This window comes from Exophiala mesophila, assembly GCF_000836275.1.
Source record: "Exophiala mesophila strain CBS 40295 unplaced genomic scaffold supercont1.1, whole genome shotgun sequence".
NCBI lineage: Eukaryota > Fungi > Ascomycota > Eurotiomycetes > Chaetothyriales > Herpotrichiellaceae > Exophiala > Exophiala mesophila.
The window spans coordinates 4849589-4868921 of record NW_015622504.1 but is presented as its reverse complement, the minus strand read 5'-3'; the positions used below and the strand labels follow the sequence as shown (position 1 = coordinate 4868921).

The window sequence follows — 19333 nt, the reverse complement described above, 5'->3', positions numbered from 1 at the left end:
TCTCGCCAGCATACTGCCTGACTTGGTTTCGAGTGGAACCAGCTTCAGTTGTGTCTGCAATCATCCGTCATCAGCCTCCTCTCCACCCTTCCATATCCAGCCTGTGCTCGCCTTCGGCAAGCTCAGTCCCTTCCTTGACGGTCCAGTCGTCAATTTTGGCGTCAAGCCCGACCAGCCTTTGATCCCACCCATCATATCGAATGTTCGTCGCAGGAACCACATCTTGGACTCTCAAAAACCTTCGATCTCGATAGCAATATTGATATCGTCATTCGCTTCGATTTGAGACAAGCACTTGTCTCGTCACCCACGCTCGTTTAGCAGCAACCACATTCGCTTAGTGTTTTTCTGTACCCTACCCCTCTATCCTCGCCCTTTTTCCCAGTTTGATCTCAAACTACCGGCAATCTGGCGTCCACGGCTTTCCAACATTTCCAGGTTCGTTAATCTCCCATCCCAGGTCTCTGTCTGAGCTCCGCTGCTGCTTGGGGGCCGGACAAGATGACCAGATATCCTTCTGGGTTCAAAATCACTGATTGTTCCGCAGCCCCTTCCCACCTTCCAGCAAACTCCATACATCGTCGACGACTCCCCCGAGTCCTCAGTCGTTGTTGGAGAGCACTTTGCCAACCAGCTTCAGCAGGGCTTTGAAGCCAAACCTGATCAGCTTCTCCCAATGTCCGGCTATGATAAGATTCCTCATCGTGGCCTTGTTGGTATGCAGTTCCTCTTTGATTAATACCTGGGCAGTCTGCTAACCATTTCAGACTTTCAACCACAGCCTGCCATGCATGGTCCCATGTTTTATGGCAACTTCTCCGAAGTGGACCATGACTATCATCCTCTCCTACATCCCGGTGGCGGTCCGCACGTTGTAGAGCCTGAATTCAAGTACCCGTCAGGAGAATTCCTCAACAATCAAGGCATGGATGTTGGCAAAGCAACGGGTTTGAGCCTCGACCAAGTCAACCATGCACAGGTTCGCACCTTCAGCGTTCCCCACACACGTGCCACATCCACCAGCTCGGTCGTCATGAACCATCGGAAACGAAAAGCCTCGAGCGTGGATGGTTTCGATACTGCCCCTGTCGAGATCAAGCGGAAATCATCAAGCGTCGATGAGTTTGATATGTTGCCAATCCACAAGAAGCGTGTAGTCGCTCAGGTCCACGTCCAAGATCCCAATGGCGACTATTACGATCTTAGCGGACACACATCTCCATACTCACAATTTGTCCCAACTCCCACTGGCAGTACTGGGTTCCCTTCATATCCAGGATATAGCTCATCCCCTCGACCATCTGGCCATCAATATTCTACCTCGAATGCCTCCCAAATCTCGCTGGCTGCTCCATCACCTCACACCCCCTCATTCAGCCCGTCCTTCACCACGGTCAAGAGTGAGCAATCCCCTGGAGCACCAATGACCCCTCTACCCCATGCTGTCTCAGCAAGCTCCCCGGTCAAGTCGTCTGCTCCCAAACTCATTCGAACTTCAACCATTCAACAATCCCCGCCAGGGGTCGTGAACAATGTTGCTGTTGGACAGACACAAAACTTCAATCCATATGCAATGTATCCCCTCAAGGCAAACCTCAAGCTCAAGGGTGATCTGGAGACCATGAAGCTGAATTGGACGCCCGAAGAACGTGAGGCACGACGCCGCTTGGTTGAATTCAAACGCAGCCAGAGCAGCTGCACAATCAACGCAGAATTCGGGCCTGTCGCTCCTCAAGATCGAATGTCTGGCAGTATCTGCATCAGTTGCATCTGGTGGAAGGAGAAGAACGAATTCTACGTCACGTCGGTGGACACCATCTACCTTCTTGAGGCGTTGGTGGGTGTCAGATTCACGGTCGAAGAGAAGAATCGTATACGCCGTAACCTCGAAGGCTTCCGACCAATGACCGTGTCCAAGTCCAAAGCTGACAGCGAAGAATTCTTCAAGGTCATCATGGGATTTCCCCACCCTAAACCTCGGAATATTGAGAAGGATGTCAAAGTATTTCCATGGAAGATTCTCTCTACTGCGCTGAAGAAGATCATTTCTAAATATTCAGCGAGTTACTCGTCGACCGCTGCAGCCATTCTTACCCCTCAGGCTGCACACGGTCCACATTCCGAAGGACATGCCGACTACTATGACATGTCCCCACGGACAGGCTATGTACCATCTCACGGAGGCCAGTACTTCTCCACCAATGATGTTGCCTACATGCAGGGACCGCCTTCGGCATCGTTCGTCCCAACATCAGCTCCTGCATTGCAGCTGCAGATGCCTGAGTACACACCAGCCTACAGTGTCAATGGTCAGTTTCCCTGTCAAACCCTGACTCAGATGCCTCCGAATACCATGAGCATCCCGGCACAACCCATGACTGCGCCTGCCACACGGATGCCATCATGGGATTTTGGAACTTATGTCGACGATTACCCTATGCCAATGCCCCACAGCGCACCACCTACAGCGTATCCCAACGGCATGATGCAGCCAGCCGAGTTTTACCCCGGCATGCACTATCCCGCCAACTAATGGTGAAACGTAATCCACTTTCCTTTTCTCACCTGTTCTTACCAGATTGCTTTTTTGTGCATAGCACGCGGATCTGAGATACAGACGCCCGGGACATGGTCCGGGCACGCACCCACAAATTTCTTTTATTTCGGAGTCAGGGAACCACGGGGAGGCAACGAGTCATGTACACACCACAGCACACATCATTTTGTATACCAGCATGAAATCATGGTTTTGCAGCGATTGGACAATTTGGATTTTGGATTTTGGATTTTGGAAGGTCCTGGGAGTGATTGGGACACAGTTATGGCTGTGACGGAGATGCAGAAATCTTAATGAGCGAATATGAGCGCACACGAATGGAGACAAAAGCAGAGCAGTGATGAAAGTATCGACGGCACAAAAGCACGCAAGGATTTTGATGATGACACTTTTGCTGTACATGCGCGGATGGTTGCATAGACTTTGGTCAAATCAACTGCTATCCATGCACAGCATTGGATTGATGCTGCATAGGCTGACGTTCTATCCATACGGTACTAGTAATCAAATACCTATTGATACTCTCATGCTCACGTGGGTATGTTTTGGGATTCGTTTGTTGTTCTTTTCCAGAGAGAGTGCTTGGACGAGAAACGAAGAGGATTGTGAGATATACGGTAGTGATGATGATGATGATGGTCGGGCAAAATGATGACGGGACAGGAATGCAAAGCTGGCAGGAAGCTAACCTAATCGGGAAGGATAAACATGGTGAGGGAACTTCGCCAATCGCGTCTCACGAGTCTCGTGCTCCTTCCCCTTCGTATTTCAACCCACCACACAAACGGCGGACGTGATGCGCCTGGCATAAATGCAGAAACCACAGTGGTCTGATTGCGTTTCATTAATAGTTTTTGCATCAAAGCTATCTTCATCCATCGACCCTTGATCATGGCACTTGATTTATCCTGTTCCACGCCGACACGGCGAGAACAATTACTATCCTTTGAGACCGCGTCTCTGGAATCATCTTCCAGCCCCGAACAAGACCAGGACCCTCACACACAGGATGATTCGGATGCCTCTCCTCAGCGATTCAATTTCACTCCTCGACGCGTCACATCACTGCCCCGGGCCTGGGAAAGACGGCCTGCCACGCCTCATCTGCCGCGGAATGAAGCTCAGAAAATATGGAAGCGGGTGCCGCTGGCGAGTGTCAACATGAACCAGACGGGGAATTGGCGCAAGGGTGATGGTCAACCGATCATGAGACCGGTCAAGCGTTTGCGTGTAACTCATATTGGGCAACAAGAACAAGATAAAGAGAACATCGATTATGTGAATTCCAAGTGGGATAAAGGTATTGGAAATGAGGCGGAGAGTCCGAAGAGGAAGGTCGCTCATCTTGTCGACTGGGACCTGGCGGAGGAGCAGAAAGGGTCTCCCCTTGATGTTGACGGCCATAATGTTGATGGAGCGGTCGAGAGTAGGAGCCAGGCGGATATGTGCGAGGACATTTCACCGCTAGCCGCTGATTTGAAGAGTGATGACGAGTTGGCAACACAGTCCGGGGTGGAGGAGACTTCGCGGCCCGTCAGAGATCCGAACACAACAACGGAATCAGTCCTAATTTCGCAAGAGAACCTCCTACTTCGACCTACTTGCACACTATCTGTGGACCACGATGATACTGCATACCTGAATGACTTTCTCAGTCGGGCGCGGGCTCAGAAAGCAGCCAGGTCATCCTCCAGCCTGGAGACTGTGACTATGGATGGGGAGGCTGTGGAAGAGGAGGACTTGATGGAGGAAAACGAGGAAACTGAAGTGGCAGAAAATGGCACCGACTCAGATGGTATCGCTGAGGTCAGGGAGACAGTACTCGCACCTCAAGATGATACAGAGGCAAATCTCTGCTCTCCCCGTCGAAGCTCCCGGCTGATAACCAGACTACCACGGCCACAGAAGCCAGTGACGTCGGTTCCGAGCAGCATTACGCTGAAGCGACTGAATGGGACCGAATTTATTTCTATGCAAAAGGAAACGCAATCATTGGCATTGACAACAAGAACCAACACGAAGCGAAACAAGGGGCTGGCACAATCAGTTCAACAGAGGCTTAGGCAGCTTGATGCTGAGGCGAGGGTGAAACAGCCAGAAATAGGAGGAGTGGAAGGTGAAGCGAGTAAGAAGAAGAGGAAGAAAGCGAAGGAGGTAGGTTGGGCGGAAGAGCTGGCTCGATGTCAAGACGGAACAATCATCAAGCCGTCGGCGCAAGCAACGGAGATGAATGAGGCCGAGGTAGATTTGCCTGTGCAGATTGCGCAAGTCTATGAAGGGGAGAACATTACGCCTGCGGTGGAAGAGCAGCAGGAGAAGAAACAAATTAAGAAGGTGCGGAAACTCCGAAAACTCAACGTGGGGACAGTCAATGGTACACCGGCACCCAAAAAAACGCAGAGCTTGGAAATTGCTCCGGCGCCGGCCATCAACGTTGAGAGGGACATTGGTATGTCTAAGGCTTCAAAGGACGGTGACCGCCACGAGTCGAAGGAGCCAGGCAAGTCGATTAGGCCTCCCAGTGCTGGTATTCTAAAGGAGGTACCGGCGAAGACGACGCGGAGCAGGAGAAGAGTGTGAAGGTGATGATGGTAGTTACTGGAACAGAGGGGGGTATGGGGTGAAGAGGAGGCTGAGATTCTTGTGATTCATCGTTTGTAGCGTCAGGCATTGTTTCGAAATCCAAAGCATGCTTTGCTTGGTTTGTGTGTGTATGTGTGTCCCATCTCTTTACAGTCATGCTTGTCGAGACAGATCAATGGAAAGGAGTAAGACGGCGCAGACAAACAGAGAGGCAGACGGAAATAGCACAAACAAGCAATCACTAACCCCGCCTCCCGCCAAATCAGGCTCCCGTCCACCCCGCACTTGCTTTGGGGAAGCAATCAACAATATACGCTATGCTCTTTTTGTCGATTCACGTCGTGTGATCTTCTACGCCTGGTATTCATTCCAACACGCGTAATCCGCTCGAAACAAACTCAGCCTAGGTGCCATCGACTGTTGATCAGATGGTCGACATGCCTATTGGTGAGAGTAAAGAGTTGACTCTGGATTTGGCATCATGTTACCATGTCCTCCTTGTCCTCCTTGCCTCCCTGCGCCCTGCGCCCTGCAGCTCACCTATATGTCGTGTTCGTAGGAGTCAAGGTGAGAATGAGGATGGGCTCTGAGAAATTGCTAATGTATTATTTTCGTTGGTCATAGTTATATCAGAACCTGCCACAAGTTCTATTTTTCGGAGCTAGCAAAAAACCCGTTCTTTCTCCTTCTTTGATTGTGAATCATGTCTACAACACCACCACCACTACCTCGATTCTCAACACACTCCCGACTTCTCACCGCGCTCTTCGGCAACTTGTACGCTTCGATCCACGTGGTGGAAGAGTCTGCTTCTTGGAAGGTTTGAACGAAGTTGCCTTGCCATACACCAGAACCATGCACAGGAATCTGTCAATTCGAGGGAGGTCCATGTACACCAGGGAAGATATTCGTGCATTTGTTTCGCTGGTGGATGCAGGTGTTGTTCGACTTAAATCTCCGATCAACGGTTGGGAAATGCATGGTAGTGTGTGTATCAACAAATATGGTTTGGACGATTGGGAGAAGGCTTTTGACGAGGCAGGGAATCCTGCAGGGAGTGGAAATGTTTTTATTGTTCCTTGATATCTCTCGGACAAGAATCTATCTCACTCGACTCAGAACAAGCACTTTAGACCATACTATCACCCCTCCTACTTGCAACCTCCCTTACAAAGTATATCAATCCACACACACAAGGCTGAGAAACTCGTCCTCTGATTGGCAGGCGCTTATTGCCGGTCAAAATGTCTTGGCATCAACATCACTTGGTGACATCTTCAACAGGATCCTCAACAGGATCCTCAACATGGTGCAGCGCTGCGTCAAAGATAATCGACCTTCTGTATTATGACTTCTGGTTCACTCACTCTATCCTCCGATTTTTGATAGCTGAGTTGTTCTCAAGGAGAATGTCCATGTCTCCATACCAACGTCATGTTCAAACACGCCCTTCCACATCGCGTTCCCGCAGCTAGACGATACCTCCAGCCGAGATGGTCTTCTCAGTCCTCAACTGCCCAAGAGCCCTTTCCACCAAATATCAATGAATGGTCTCATCCTCCCTCCAATGCCACCATATCAGACGAGGAAATCTCCCGACTCGCAGCCAAACCTCGTCAACCTCTAACTCTCGCCGACCTCGTCAAGTATGTTCTACCTATCTATCTATATCAGCCCGCCGCTCTTCTCCCCTTCTCGCCTCGTCCTGTCTCCAGTCTAACCAATATCCCCTCAGACATGGCAAACCCCCTCTCAACGACGCCGCTCTCCTCTCCTCCGCCAACTTCACACTCTCCCGCCTCCCCGCCCGTTTAGCCCATCGAATCCAAGCCCTGCGCAATCTCCCCTTTATCGTCGTCGCCAACCCCAATGTGTCCGCCATCTACAACAACTACCTCCACTCCCTCTCCACGTTAGAACCCTTCTACAAAAAACAAATCACCACCATTGAAGAAGAGATGAAGTTCACCGAAGTCATGGCTGATCTAGTCCGCACCCATTCCAACACCATCCCGACTCTGGCGCAAGGCTTCCTCCAATGTCGTAAATACATCGATCCCATGGAAGTCACACGGTTCCTGGACCAACACCTCCGCGCGCGGATTGGAACGCGGCTCGTTGCCGAACAACACCTTGCTCTGCACATGGCCAGCACGGGGGAATCCGCGCTTCGAAAACCCGACCCCACGCACGTCGGCGTCATCGACCTCGCCCTGCAACCCGCCAGCATCGTACGCACGTGCGAATCATTCGTCGGAGAGATCTGCGAATTGAAGTACGGAGTGCGACCACAAGTCGTCATCAACGGCGAAGTCGAGGCCGAATTCGCACATATCCCAATGCACATTGAATACATCATCACCGAGTTACTTAAAAATGCATGTCGAGCCACAATCGAATCCGGCAACGAAGCCCATCCAATTGAAATCACCATCGCCACCGCCCCGGACGTCGGCTCCGCGACAAAACTCGATTCACTACGGAAATTGTCCGTGTCGGAAAAGACGAATTACGATTTCAGTCAGGATGGACTAGAGGAATATGTCTCGAGTCAAGAAGCAGATGTCGAGCCGTTGAATACAGCTGCTCCGTGTATTACACTCCGGATTAGAGATCGAGGTGGGGGCATTGCTCCGGATGCGTTGCCGAATATTTGGAGTTATAGTTTTACGACGTTTAATAAAGAAGAGGCGGATGCCGCAGTGGCGGAGAATGGGAATTCGGATGGTTTGAATGCCATTGCCTCGAGTGGTTCGAATCAAAGTACCATTGCGGGTCTGGGGTATGGGCTTCCGTTGGGAAGGGCGTATGCCGAGTATTTCGGTGGTGGGATCTCGTTGCAGAGTATGTATGGTTGGGGAACGGATGTTTATCTCACTTTGCAGGGAATAGGCAAGACGGAGGGGTTGAAGGAGGGACCGAGTGTTTTTGACAAGGCTATGTCGAGGAAGATGGATCAACGGGGTTGAAATTTGGAAATGAAGATGAAGATGGAGGTGATGGGTTGGTTGATGTCCCATGACAAATGGAAAGAAAGCAGGGAAAACCTGATGCAGAGTCTTCGGTTTCCCATTGTATATACCTATTTACATCTACGTCGTCTATGTCTGTTTGCTCTGCCTGCAAAGGCATATGAGCTGACGATTTCTCTACCAGACAATACACAACCCACAGATCCTTGTTCCCACGATCAAGTGAAAACAGCATGCAATCTCCCACTCTGGCGTGCCGCCAATCTCTCCTGCATGACCACACCATACATCTCACGTGTCCAACGACACACAATCTTTCTTGTATCTTTGGGATCCACAATCTCCTCGACATTATACGGCAGAGCAGTCCGTACCGGGTTCATGAGTCGGATATATTCATCCTCCAACTCCTTATATCGTCTCTTCCAACCTTCCTCGCCTTCCTTGTCACGGATCTGTTTCAATTCGAATCGATGACCGACTTCGATTCCACCATCGAGTGGCAACGAGCCCCAGTTTCCGGATGGCCAGGCAATTCGTTGGATTGGGTCGCGGGAGTCGAGCATGATTCCGCCTGCTACGCCGAAAACGCGTCGTGTTATCACGGAGAAGATCGGTGTGGTAGTGGAATAGTATGCTTTGCCGAGTTCAACGCCCCATTTCATCGTCGCGGTGCGTTCGGCCACGGTGCCAATGGCGTAGCCAGCTGTTGGGGATATGAGATTAGCTTATGATTTCTTCGCCTTGAAGTAGGAAGGATGGAATGGTGCAAGCCATAGTATCCCATGGCTTTGTGATGAAGGGGACTTTCTTGGGTGGAGGTGAATACTTACGGACATCGACGAATTGAACAATCGGCAGATTGAACACATCGCAAAACTTGATCATCTTCAACAACTTCTGACTTCCCAAGGCATCCAGTGCGCCACTGTTGACCTCGCAGTTGTTACTCAGGATACCAACCGGTCGCCCTCCAAGCCTCGCAAGACCGGTGATGCCAGTGCGGCCCCATAAACGACCAATCTCGAACCATGAGCCGCGATCCACCACGCTCTCGATGATTGTGTAGGGATTGTACATGCGAGCCTTGCGGCGAGGGATGATGCTGCGCAAGGCAATGTCCTCGCGGTTGACGTCGTCAAGGCACTTGGACGTTGGTGGGGCTTGCAGCTCGCCACAGTCGGGTAGGTAGCCAAGGACGGTCCGAAGTTGTTCGTAACATTCGGCTTCATTGGCCGCGAGGTTGTCAATGGTGCCGTTGGTGCAGTGGACACCAGGACCTCCCAGATCCGAGAAACTGAGGCCTTCTTCGAAGGTGGCGCCTTCCACTACCTTGGGGCCTGCATTGAACAACGATCCGATATCGCCAGCCATGACACTGAAGTGTGTGCTGACTACTCGTGCCGCACCGAGACCGATGGCAGGACCAACCACGGCGCCCAGGTTAGGGATACCCGCGTTCAGTTGCTTGACCACCGTGGAGAGTAAGACTACATGGGGAATGTAGGAGTACCCCTGGGTTTTGATGGTGCTGACGCTGCCACCACCAGAAGACCCGTCCACGAGCTTGATTACAGGGATCTTGTTCTTCAAGGCCAATTTCTCCCCGTGGACCGTCTTGATCATGGTCGCACCATCGGCGTGTCCTGCTCGTATGCTGAAATCATCAGCCGTCAAATAGACCTGTCGCGTTTGGCCAGTTCGTGCACATGTGACTCGTCCAAATCCCTGGGGATTGTTGGAAGGAATGAAGGCGTCAATGTGTTCGCGTTGTGGGTTGTTGGGATCAGTTCGCCATGTGACGGTACCAGTGATGGAACCAATTTCACGCCATGAGTCAGGATCGACCAGTTGAGCAATACGTTCTCGAGCCCAAAGTTTGCCAGATGTCAACTGGCGTGTGTAGCCTCGGTTATTGGGGTCAGGAGTGTTGGCAATCTTTTTGAGCGTGCTGATGTGCTCCATGATGTCGGCGTAGTCGCCGGGAGGTTCATCGGATGAGGCACCTTTTGATGACTTTCTTGACTTTCGAGTCTTTTTTGTGTTGGCTTGAGGCTCAGGTTGAGAAGGAGAAACTTGAGAATTGAGTTGTTGAAGTCTCGAGGTTGCTTGGGTCTGTTGTGAATAGACTGGATCTGTAGCTGGGGAGATAGACCCCTTTCCGGGTCCAAGGACTTGGCCACCTGGCGTGGATGGAGCAGACTGTGGTTGCGCATAGACTGGGTCATTGATCTGGCTCTTGCTTGACACTGCAGCGGATTGTGAATACACCGGATCCTCTGCTGGTTTCGGGCCTCCAGAAGCCTTGTTTTGTGCTGACGCTTGAGCTGCTGGTTTTGCTGGGGATGATGTCTGCTGTGAGTAGACAGGGTCATTGACACTAGACCCTGATGCAGGCGATCCTTTGGAATCTTTGCCGCCTGCCATGATTTCCACTTATACTTGATGCAGATCAGGGATGAGTACGCCTTCAGTACCACAAGTCAAAGTTGGATGATCTGTTGGAAGGCTATCCCACGCTCTGCTCGTTGGAGATGGAGATCCGGATACTTGCAGAGAGTCGACCAAATGAAAGCGTCGTCCTTTTCGACACCCAAGTAATTTTGTTTATCTTGAAACTTTTCAGGAACGAGAGTTTTGGCCCATACACAATCCCTTGAGATTTGATAGCGGCTGTTCGGCATCTTAACCAGGATGCTATGACGAGTCGCGCCTGCTGTTGGAGTATCGGTCCTTCCCCGCGTTTGGCCGCGGGTCCCAACTGCCTCGGTAAGTTTGCGGTTCAAGTAAAGGAAAGCACCGACCAAATTGTGGAGAACTCGATCCGGCTCACCAAGTCCAATCGAGGTAAACGAGGTTCCTTCAATCCTGTCCAGAGTCCAAATCAACCCTTCTTAGTCTTCAGATTTGGACCTCATCGTCGAAAGGCTAGTTCTGTGAGATCTCTGTTCTATATAGAATCCAGGATCCAGGAGCCGGCGCCATCTCTACGTTCCCAAGATGCCCCCCGTCCAACGGCCAATCTCGCGGATCCTCATCGCCAACCGCGGTGAGATCGCCATTCGCATTCTTCAAGCATGTACCGAACTCCCAAACCCTCCAGAAACTTTTGTTATCTATACGGAGTCAGACACCACGCATGTCAGTCTCGGGCGGCCAGATCATGCAGTCAAAGCTCCCTCGCCCGCATCTTATATGAATATTGATTTTATCATTGGCATCGTCAAGGACAATCAAATCGACGCCGTCCATCCCGGCTATGGATTTTTGAGTGAAAGTGCCGAATTCAGCCGGAGATTGTGGGAAGAGGCCAACTGTTTGGTGGTTGGTCCTGGCTGGGAAGTGCTCGATAGAACCGGCGACAAGTTGAAAGCCAAGGCTTTGGCCATGGAATGTGAAGTCCCCGTCCTGAAGGCCATGGACCGACCAACAGGAAACGCGAATGATGTGCGCACCTTCGCTACCCAAGTTGGTTATCCCTTGATGATCAAGGCGGTTGATGGAGGTGGTGGTCGAGGTATTCGCCTGGTCAAGAGTCAAAATGATCTTGACAATGCCGTTCAGAGATGCATTGCTGAATCACCAAGCAAGACTGTCTTTGCAGAGCAAGCTGCGGTCGATGGTTTCAAACATATCGAGGTTCAAATCATCGGCGATGGGAGAGGTGGCATCAAGCACCTTTGGGAACGAGACTGCAGTGTTCAAAGAAGATTCCAAAAGATCGTCGAAATTGCCCCTGCCCCTGTACAGCGACGGAAGGTCATTGCTCAAGTCATCGACTCTGCTGTCAGAATGGCAAGAAAGTTGAGATATCTCGGTCTGGGAACTTGGGAGTATCTTGTCAATGTCAAGTCAAGACAGTTCTTCTTCCTAGAGATCAACCCCAGATTGCAGGTCGAACATACCATTACCGAATCACTTACCGGCGTCGACATCGTTCGTGAGCAATTGCTATTTGCTCAAGGATTGCAAGACTCTGAAGACTTGAGGTTGGCCGAGTGGTGGGAAGCCGACAAAGCTCCTCCAGCAGCTTCAATCCAGCTGAGACTATGCGCCGAGGATCCAACATCTGGCTTCTCCTTGAGTATTGGCAAGGTCACAGATATCCACCTTCCTTCAGGCAATGGAGTTAGAGTGGATACCCATCTATCAAGAGGTGGCGTCGTGGGATCCGACTTCGACAATATGATGGCCAAGATCATTGTCACGGCCTCAACATTCTCAGCCGCGATAGCAAAGGCTAAACGAGCGCTGGCAGATACCAAGATCGTTGGGGTCAAGACTAACTTGAATCTTCTTCGAGCAATCGTCAATGACAAAGTCTTCGCCTCTGGCAACACAGACACCAGTTGGCTCGAGAAGAACCTTGAAAGTCTAGTCGAGTCTGGAGAGAAGATTGGACAGAGCGTCGACCAGCTCGACTCAAACTTACCGGCCCTCTCACTTGGTGGCAGCCAGACGGCTAATTCTGCCGGATCTGGCACTCTGTTCCGCAAGGGAGATGCCTGGACAGTTACACTCGAAGACAAAAATGTCAAGTCCGAGACGAAGCCTGCCCCTCATCATCTCAGCATCGAGCGTATCACACGGAATGAATTTCCAGAAGCCTTGGTCGCAGATGTCGCATACACAATACCAGGAGTGCAGCCTCGGTCATACAAGATGTCTTTAGCAAGCACGACGGCATCGGCAGATGCAACAGCTTCAACTCACAAGCGCGGGGATCCAAATAACAAGACGCATATCGTCCTACCAATCAGTGGCAAGTTAGTCGAAGTGCTGGTGGATGATGGCGACGAGGTGCAGGAAAATGAAGTGATTGCTTTTGTCAAACAAATGAAAATGGAGCTGGAGATTAGAAGTCCGAGAGCCGGCATCATCAAATGGGCAATCGAGCTGGAAAATGACGAAGGTGATGATGTCGCCGAAGGCGTTCTCTTGGCTGAGTTAGAATCAGATGAAGCTGGCAAGAAACCCGACATTAGATCAAGACTGTAAAGAGATAGATACGCTAGATGAAATGAAGACTTCTGATCAGAACAAAGGCACGCCGAACCAGCATCCAACGTCAATAAATACCTAGTAATAAACCTTCCCACTCTGTCTACTTTGACTCTTCAAGAAGAATAGGGATCTCATCTTCCACCAGAGACTCAAACAAGCCCTTTTCTTTCGGCTCCCATCCTAGTTCGCGCAACTTAGTGGCCCGACTTCGCGAGTTTGAAGCAACCACCCAGTCAGTCCAGTCGCCAAACAAATCCCCGTACTGTTCATGAGGAATTGTCTTGGTCTCAGGGGAGTCGATTTTTCCCGCCTGGTGAAGTGCCTTGCCAATGACCGCCACACCGTCTCCCCATGCAAACTCTTTGCCATTTTCGCAGAAGATATACGGAGATTTGGCGACCTCCTCATTGCTTGCTGTCTCCAGCCAATGCAGGAGCGTAATGTATGCTCTCGCCAGGTCAAAGACATGGATCTGAGACCAAATGGATGCACCCTTTCCCACGTGTCCGGCATACCCATTCTTGAGCGCGAATCGCGTCAACGAAGGCAATTGGATCGATAGACGCTTATATTTGGGGTTTGCTCCATAGATTAGAGGTGGAATCATAATCGCGATACGTGCATCTGGACCCAACTTCTTCTTCGCCTTGATGATTTCCAAATCGACATCTCTGTGCGGTGCAGTGTCCGGCAGAGCATCGATTTCCTCAGGCTTGTCATCGGAATAGATTTTCTCGCCGGGGTATTCACCCTTGGCGTCGTCGCCGATGAGGCTTGTTCCACTTGTGTGGATGAAGATGGTCTTTTGGCCTTTACTGGCACGTTGCTCGACTCCTGCAAGAACTGCCTCGACGGATGGTAAGTGATCCGCCGTGGCGGTATGGATGACGATATCGTTGGCGACTGTTTGTTGAATGAGGATGTCTCGGTCATCTAGACCGCCGAGAACAGTCTTTGCGCCGCTTTGTTCAAGTTCTCGCGCATAGCTTTCCCTGCGCACGAGAGTTGTCACCGTATAGTCTTCGGCGAGAAGTCGATCAAGGACTTCGCGGCCGATGAATCCTGGTCCGATCAGGAAGACGGACTTTCCTGTACTTGACATTGTGGATCGTGAGGTACTCGAGTGATGATGAGGGGAAACTTGATGAGGTTGGATTTGAGGATGGCGATGGAAATCGACTGACCTATTTATACTATTTCGCTGCGCTCAATTTTCAATGGAAATGAAACATTTGCAGTATTAGTAAAACAATCTAGACCACGCACGCCGTTAACACGATGTGGGCAACACAATTACGGTAGACTTACCGTAGAAAGGTATTGATTCATCAGTGCGGGGGAAAACGTGGCTGATCAATCATGCAATGTCACTATGACGCTTTCCCCAAGATGGTCTGCTTACCTGATTCTGGAAAACTCTCGTGTCGATTGTTTCCCCAAGGGGGAAAACAACCGCCAGAGAGAATCCTTTCGAATTATGTAACTTGCAGGGGTTGTGGAAAAAGATTTTGGGATCTACAGGGCAGTTTTTGAGGCCGAGCTCTTATAGGAGATGGGCAAAGACAAAGAAAATCCGAGATTTACTGATCGTGAATGATATGTTGCGTATCACTTGGTCATACACTCATTACTATGCACCATCCGCGACTCTCTCTTCCATCCTTGAAAGAGACATTGTAGGTGAGCATAGTTGATCTCCAGGTGACCCTTAAGAAATGCACGGAACGATCCATTCCATACGAATCTTGTCTCACACCGATATCTCATCGCACTGCTATCACCAAATGCCTCTAATCTTGCCCAACCCAACTGACATTCTGGTGTCCCGCGAAACCGGGCCTTCTTTTGTCGAAACACCGCCGGCTCTCAGCCCTGACCCTTCATTTCGAGGCCTAATATCTATACTTGTGCCCCTTGGGATACTTGCCCTTGCGATTTAGAATGATATACTGGAGGTTAGCCACCCCAGATGCCACCAGGGCAAATGTGATGAGGATCAAGATAGCCATCCAACCCTTGGGATAGTACGGCCTGTCCTCTTGCCGGAATAGCTGAGCACCGATGATACCAGCCAGATTGGCTCCCATGATATGTATGGCCATGGTGACGGATCTCTCGCCTTCTGTGACGCAATTCATTGCCAGCCACGACCCATGGACAGCATCTGCAAACCTCAAATGTCAGCCATCGGATGAAGGGATTTTAAGGTTAACCTCAGACTTACGCCAACATGTCGAGAACATCATGCCGACGGTTAGCACCGCGAATCTGGTAACTCCATTTGGATTGTAAATCAGAAGTCGGTTTGCCAGCTATCAAAAGCTATATGTCAGCAACTTTGCGTCTCTACGAGAGAAGAAAATCAGCCGCGATGATTTTGACATACCGTGAACGCCCAATAGAGCAACAAGCCAAGGAATACGAGTCGTCCTGGAATCTTGAACTTGTCCCTGAAGATGCCGAGCATTAGCGTTGCTGTCCATGGAGATACCGTCAAATTGATAGGAGAGACTAACGAAAGATAACCCCATAGTAATGTCCCAAATACAAGCAGCCATATGCCGATAGAAATCATGGCATTGGCATCCAATGGGCTGTATCCCATTCCAATGACCAGCGTTGGCAAGTATGAGCCAAGGCCCTGTGTGGGTGCAATGCCTCCAATTGTGGTAATAACATGGGGAATCAGGCGCCAATTGGTGAACTGTGGCATTAAATGCTTTAGTGATTACCTTGTAGCCGGCTTGGGTTCAATGCTCACCACTTTTCGTAGATCTGCCTTTGGTACATGTCTACCTCCTTTCCTGGCCTTTGAAGGGTCGTCGAGAATCAGGCGCTGACGGAGGATGTATCTTTCACGTTCGTTGAAATATTGATAGCCGAACAAGTTTACAGGGTTGGCATTGTCTCGAGGGAATAGGAGGATGAACAGAATGCCCCCTCCAATAGCCATCACACCCTCGATCTGAGTAAGGTAGTTATCAGCAATCCTCTCTCCTGATACGAAATTCCGCAGCCTGATCTGGTCGCGGCTAGACTTACCAGAAAGATCCACTGCCAACCAGCAAGGCCTGACCTTTGGTTGAGGTGTCGAATGCTGATATCGTGAGCCATCATCTGAGAGACACCATCCGTGGATCGTGACTTACATTCCGTATGCCATGAGTCCACTACATGCTGATGCAACCATATTGCCCAAAAAGTAGGCAGAAAACCTTCTGCCAAGCTCCTGGGTCTTATAGTACCGAGTCATGGTGAATAGCCCACCGGGGATGAATCCGGATTCACAAATGCTATTCAAAGTGTTAGAAAATTGTGCACAGGTGCTATAACAAAGGGTGTTCAGACTAACCCTAGCAGCAGTCTGGTTGTGAGATAGGCACCGAGGCCCTTCTGAAAGCTTTGAAATGTACCCACCAGTCCCCTTTTATCGACACTCGGTTAGTATGGCTCGATTTATTGTATAGGTTGAAGCCTTCTCGGCATCTTACCAGGCGACGATCTGAGGACCCAGCCAACTCACTGGACCCAACCTGTACAACATCATATTACTTGGGATCTGCAAATCTAAGTTAGAATGAACTCCGAAATGTGATTCCAGTAGTGTTCTAGGGGAGCCATACCTCGAACACCACAATACCGGCCGAGAGTAGCTGCTGGCCAATATTGAATTGATTCTGAGTGATACCAACATCTTGGAAAAAGTTGTTGGTGAGCGCGCTCCCTCTAAGAGAGTCGAACCCATGTCAGAAGAATTGACGAATGCAAAGAAGGCGGGTTTCTCACATGTTGCCGCGATTCAATTGAAGAGTGAAGAATGTCAAGATCAATAGGGGCATGACGATAAAGTCGATTCTGCGAATATCTTTAGAAAATAAATTCAAACGCCATCATTTTGCTGTCGTCAGTTCTTACTTTCGTACTAATTTCTTTTCCTCTTGCTCTGTCCAGTCACGTTCCGTGGCTCCGTCAATGTCCAGGGGTGTCTCGGTGGCTTGGACACCCTTATCACCCAAGGCGTCTTTCTCCAATATGATTTCTGCCATTGTAACTTAGGTGATCGTCGACAGCGCCGTTTCGACAGAGTGGTTCACGAGTCGGAGTTGCTATTCATGGGACTCGGGTTTGCCTTATATGGAGCCACATCAATCGATTGCCTATCACGGGCTCCACGGTCCTTCTTTTTCCCATCTTTTTTTTTTTCGTTTACCCATGACCCCACAACGAGGAATAGATTCAGATTTCGATAAAGATAGCTGACAGCACAATGCTCGAGAAAATGGTGTTATCGCTGCTAAAGTGACGAATCCGCTAAACCGAAAAGAATAGATCGGTCTGGGTCCCTCAACATTGTCTTGGTCTGCCCAGGGGTTCAATGAGAAATCATCTAGAAGGATGGACATCTCTGAGGGCTTAGCAGAGCGAATTACAGTGCTCGTACTCAGTCGTGGCAACGAACCGTCCCCTCTTTTCGCTTGGCTAGGATGCAGACAGAAAGCTAAGTGAGAGCGTGGTCAGACCGGGGTGCACTGCATGAGTGCGGAAAATGAGTGTGGAAACAGCAGTGAGAAGTCCTAACCGCGTTGAAAGCATAAAGAGGACATAAAAAAAGACAAGGCCCCGTAACAAGCCGGTGGACGATATCGATATCGTATTTGACAAACCACATGGCGTACCAAATGCATGGTGTCCTTCATACGGTAACGCCAGTTACAGGTAATGACTCCACTCGGTAATAAGCGGGGCGAGCTCCACTTTTCGGACGTTCATTCACTTGCTCGTATAGGAAAGATACTCGAGAAGGAACTAGCTCATCGTAATTGTACAGGATCCAGCTTATGGAGACTGGATCGATACATAAGCAAGCCACATCCAGCTATCAGCTGCTCGCCTCAAGAGCTTGTTCCCATGAAATAAGGTACAGAGCGACAACGAGGAAAGTGCCGTGAACATGCATTCAACCTGGTTGCTCACAGCTGCTCTGCTTGTCAGAGCAGTCGCAGGATGGGGACTCGATAAGCAGCACTTTATTTCTCCAGACAGCGGTGAAAAATCATCGCGGCCTCCAAATATCATCTTGGTTCTCACAGACGATCAAGACCTGCATATGAATTCTCTTGATTACCTCCCTCTGATCAAGCAGCACTTGCGGGAAAAGGGAACTGAGTATAAACGACATTTCTGCACCACTGCAATTTGCTGTCCTTCGAGGGTGTCATTGCTCACAGGAAAACTCGCACATAACACTAATGTCACGGATGTTTTCCCACCATATGGTTCGTTATATTCATTTGAAATTTATGACCAAGGAGACTGTTAAGCTGACGAAACTGCTAGGTGGATATCCAAAATTCGTATCCCAAGGATTTCAAACTGCATACTTGCCGGTCTGGCTTCAACAGGCTGGCTACGACACTTATTACGTGGGCAAATTGTTCAATGCGCACGATGTGACCAACTACAATAAGCCTTTCCCTGCTGGCTGGACACAGTCGGACTTCCTGCTTGATCCTTTCACTTATCGCTATTACAATGCTACCTTTCAGCGAAACCAGGATCCCCCGGTTAGCTACGAAGGCCAGCATAGCGTTGATGTGATTGCAGGCAAAGCAAACGGGTTCTTAGAAGAGGCTGCAAAGGGCGAAAAGCCATTCTTTCTGGGCATCGCACCACCCGCTCCTCACACCAACGTCCAATTCAACATTGAAGATGTCCCAAAAGATGGCATCATCATTCCTCCAGATCCAGATGACCTTGCAAAGCTGGTGACCTTTCAACCGCCTCTGCCTGCCCATCGTCATGAACACCTATTTAAAGGCGTCAAGCTACCTCGCACTCCTAACTTCAACCCCAAAACTCCGTCGGGTGCCAACTGGATCGCCGAACGGCCACAAATTCCTGAGGAGGATATCCCGCTGTATGACCACTTTTACCGCCAAAGACTGCGCACCCTTCAATCCGTCGACGAGCTGGTGGACGGCATCTTCGACCGACTCGAACGACTGGGTCTTCTTGATAATACCTATGTCTTCTATACAACCGACAACGGTTACCACTTAGGCCAACATCGGCTTCCCCCAGGAAAAGAGTGTGGTTTTGAAGAAGACATCAATATCCCTCTCATTGTTCGCGGCCCCAATGTTCCTCATGGGGAAACTCAAGCTGTTACAACTCACACGGACCTTGTGCCAACCTTTCTGAAGCTTGCTGGGGCCTC

The 19333-nt window shown here is 50.1% G+C and overlaps 6 protein-coding genes across 6 annotated transcripts; 4 read left to right on the top strand and 2 right to left on the bottom strand.

The window, feature by feature from the left end:
- Window positions 1-676: 676 nt before the first annotated feature.
- Window positions 677-2533, top strand: PV10_01553 (uncharacterized protein; the record flags this gene model as incomplete). The annotated part of the gene is made up of 2 exons (XM_016365773.1): window positions 677-716; window positions 768-2533. 2 exons carry the CDS (start codon window positions 677-679, stop codon window positions 2531-2533), a joined length of 1806 nt encoding a protein of 601 aa, XP_016229422.1.
- Window positions 2534-3448: 915 nt separating this feature from the next.
- Window positions 3449-5137, top strand: PV10_01552 (uncharacterized protein; the record flags this gene model as incomplete). The annotated part of the gene is made up of 1 exon (XM_016365772.1): window positions 3449-5137. The coding sequence occupies one exon, from the start codon at window positions 3449-3451 to the stop codon at window positions 5135-5137; it is 1689 nt and encodes a 562-aa protein (XP_016229421.1).
- Window positions 5138-6435: 1298 nt separating this feature from the next.
- PV10_01551 (uncharacterized protein) lies at window positions 6436-8314 on the top strand. Its single transcript, XM_016365771.1, has 2 exons — window positions 6436-6786; window positions 6876-8314. The coding sequence occupies exons 1-2, from the start codon at window positions 6575-6577 to the stop codon at window positions 8107-8109; spliced, it is 1446 nt and encodes a 481-aa protein (XP_016229420.1). The 5' UTR covers window positions 6436-6574; the 3' UTR covers window positions 8110-8314.
- On the bottom strand, window positions 8221-10539 carry PV10_01550 (uncharacterized protein; the record flags this gene model as incomplete). Its single annotated transcript, XM_016365770.1, has 2 exons — window positions 8221-8818; window positions 8946-10539. 2 exons carry the CDS (start codon window positions 10537-10539, stop codon window positions 8331-8333), a joined length of 2082 nt encoding a protein of 693 aa, XP_016229419.1. The 3' UTR covers window positions 8221-8330.
- Window positions 10540-11112: 573 nt separating this feature from the next.
- PV10_01549 (uncharacterized protein) lies at window positions 11113-13110 on the top strand (the record flags this gene model as incomplete). Its single annotated transcript, XM_016365769.1, has 1 exon — window positions 11113-13110. The coding sequence occupies one exon, from the start codon at window positions 11113-11115 to the stop codon at window positions 13108-13110; it is 1998 nt and encodes a 665-aa protein (XP_016229418.1).
- Window positions 12963-14415, bottom strand: PV10_01548 (uncharacterized protein). The gene has a single exon (XM_016365768.1). It carries the CDS (start codon window positions 14216-14218, stop codon window positions 13217-13219), a length of 1002 nt encoding a protein of 333 aa, XP_016229417.1. The 5' UTR covers window positions 14219-14415; the 3' UTR covers window positions 12963-13216.
- Window positions 14416-19333: the final 4918 nt, after the last annotated feature.

Coding starts and splice junctions, on each gene's coding strand:
- PV10_01551 (XM_016365771.1), top strand. CDS start 6,575: ATGTTCAAACACGCCCTTCCACATCGCGTTCCCGCAGCTAGACGATAC. Junction 6,787..6,875: donor ACTCTCGCCGACCTCGTCAA/GTATGTTCTACC, acceptor ATATCCCCTCAG/ACATGGCAAACCCCCTCTCA.
- PV10_01548 (XM_016365768.1), bottom strand. CDS start 14,218: ATGTCAAGTACAGGAAAGTCCGTCTTCCTGATCGGACCAGGATTCATC.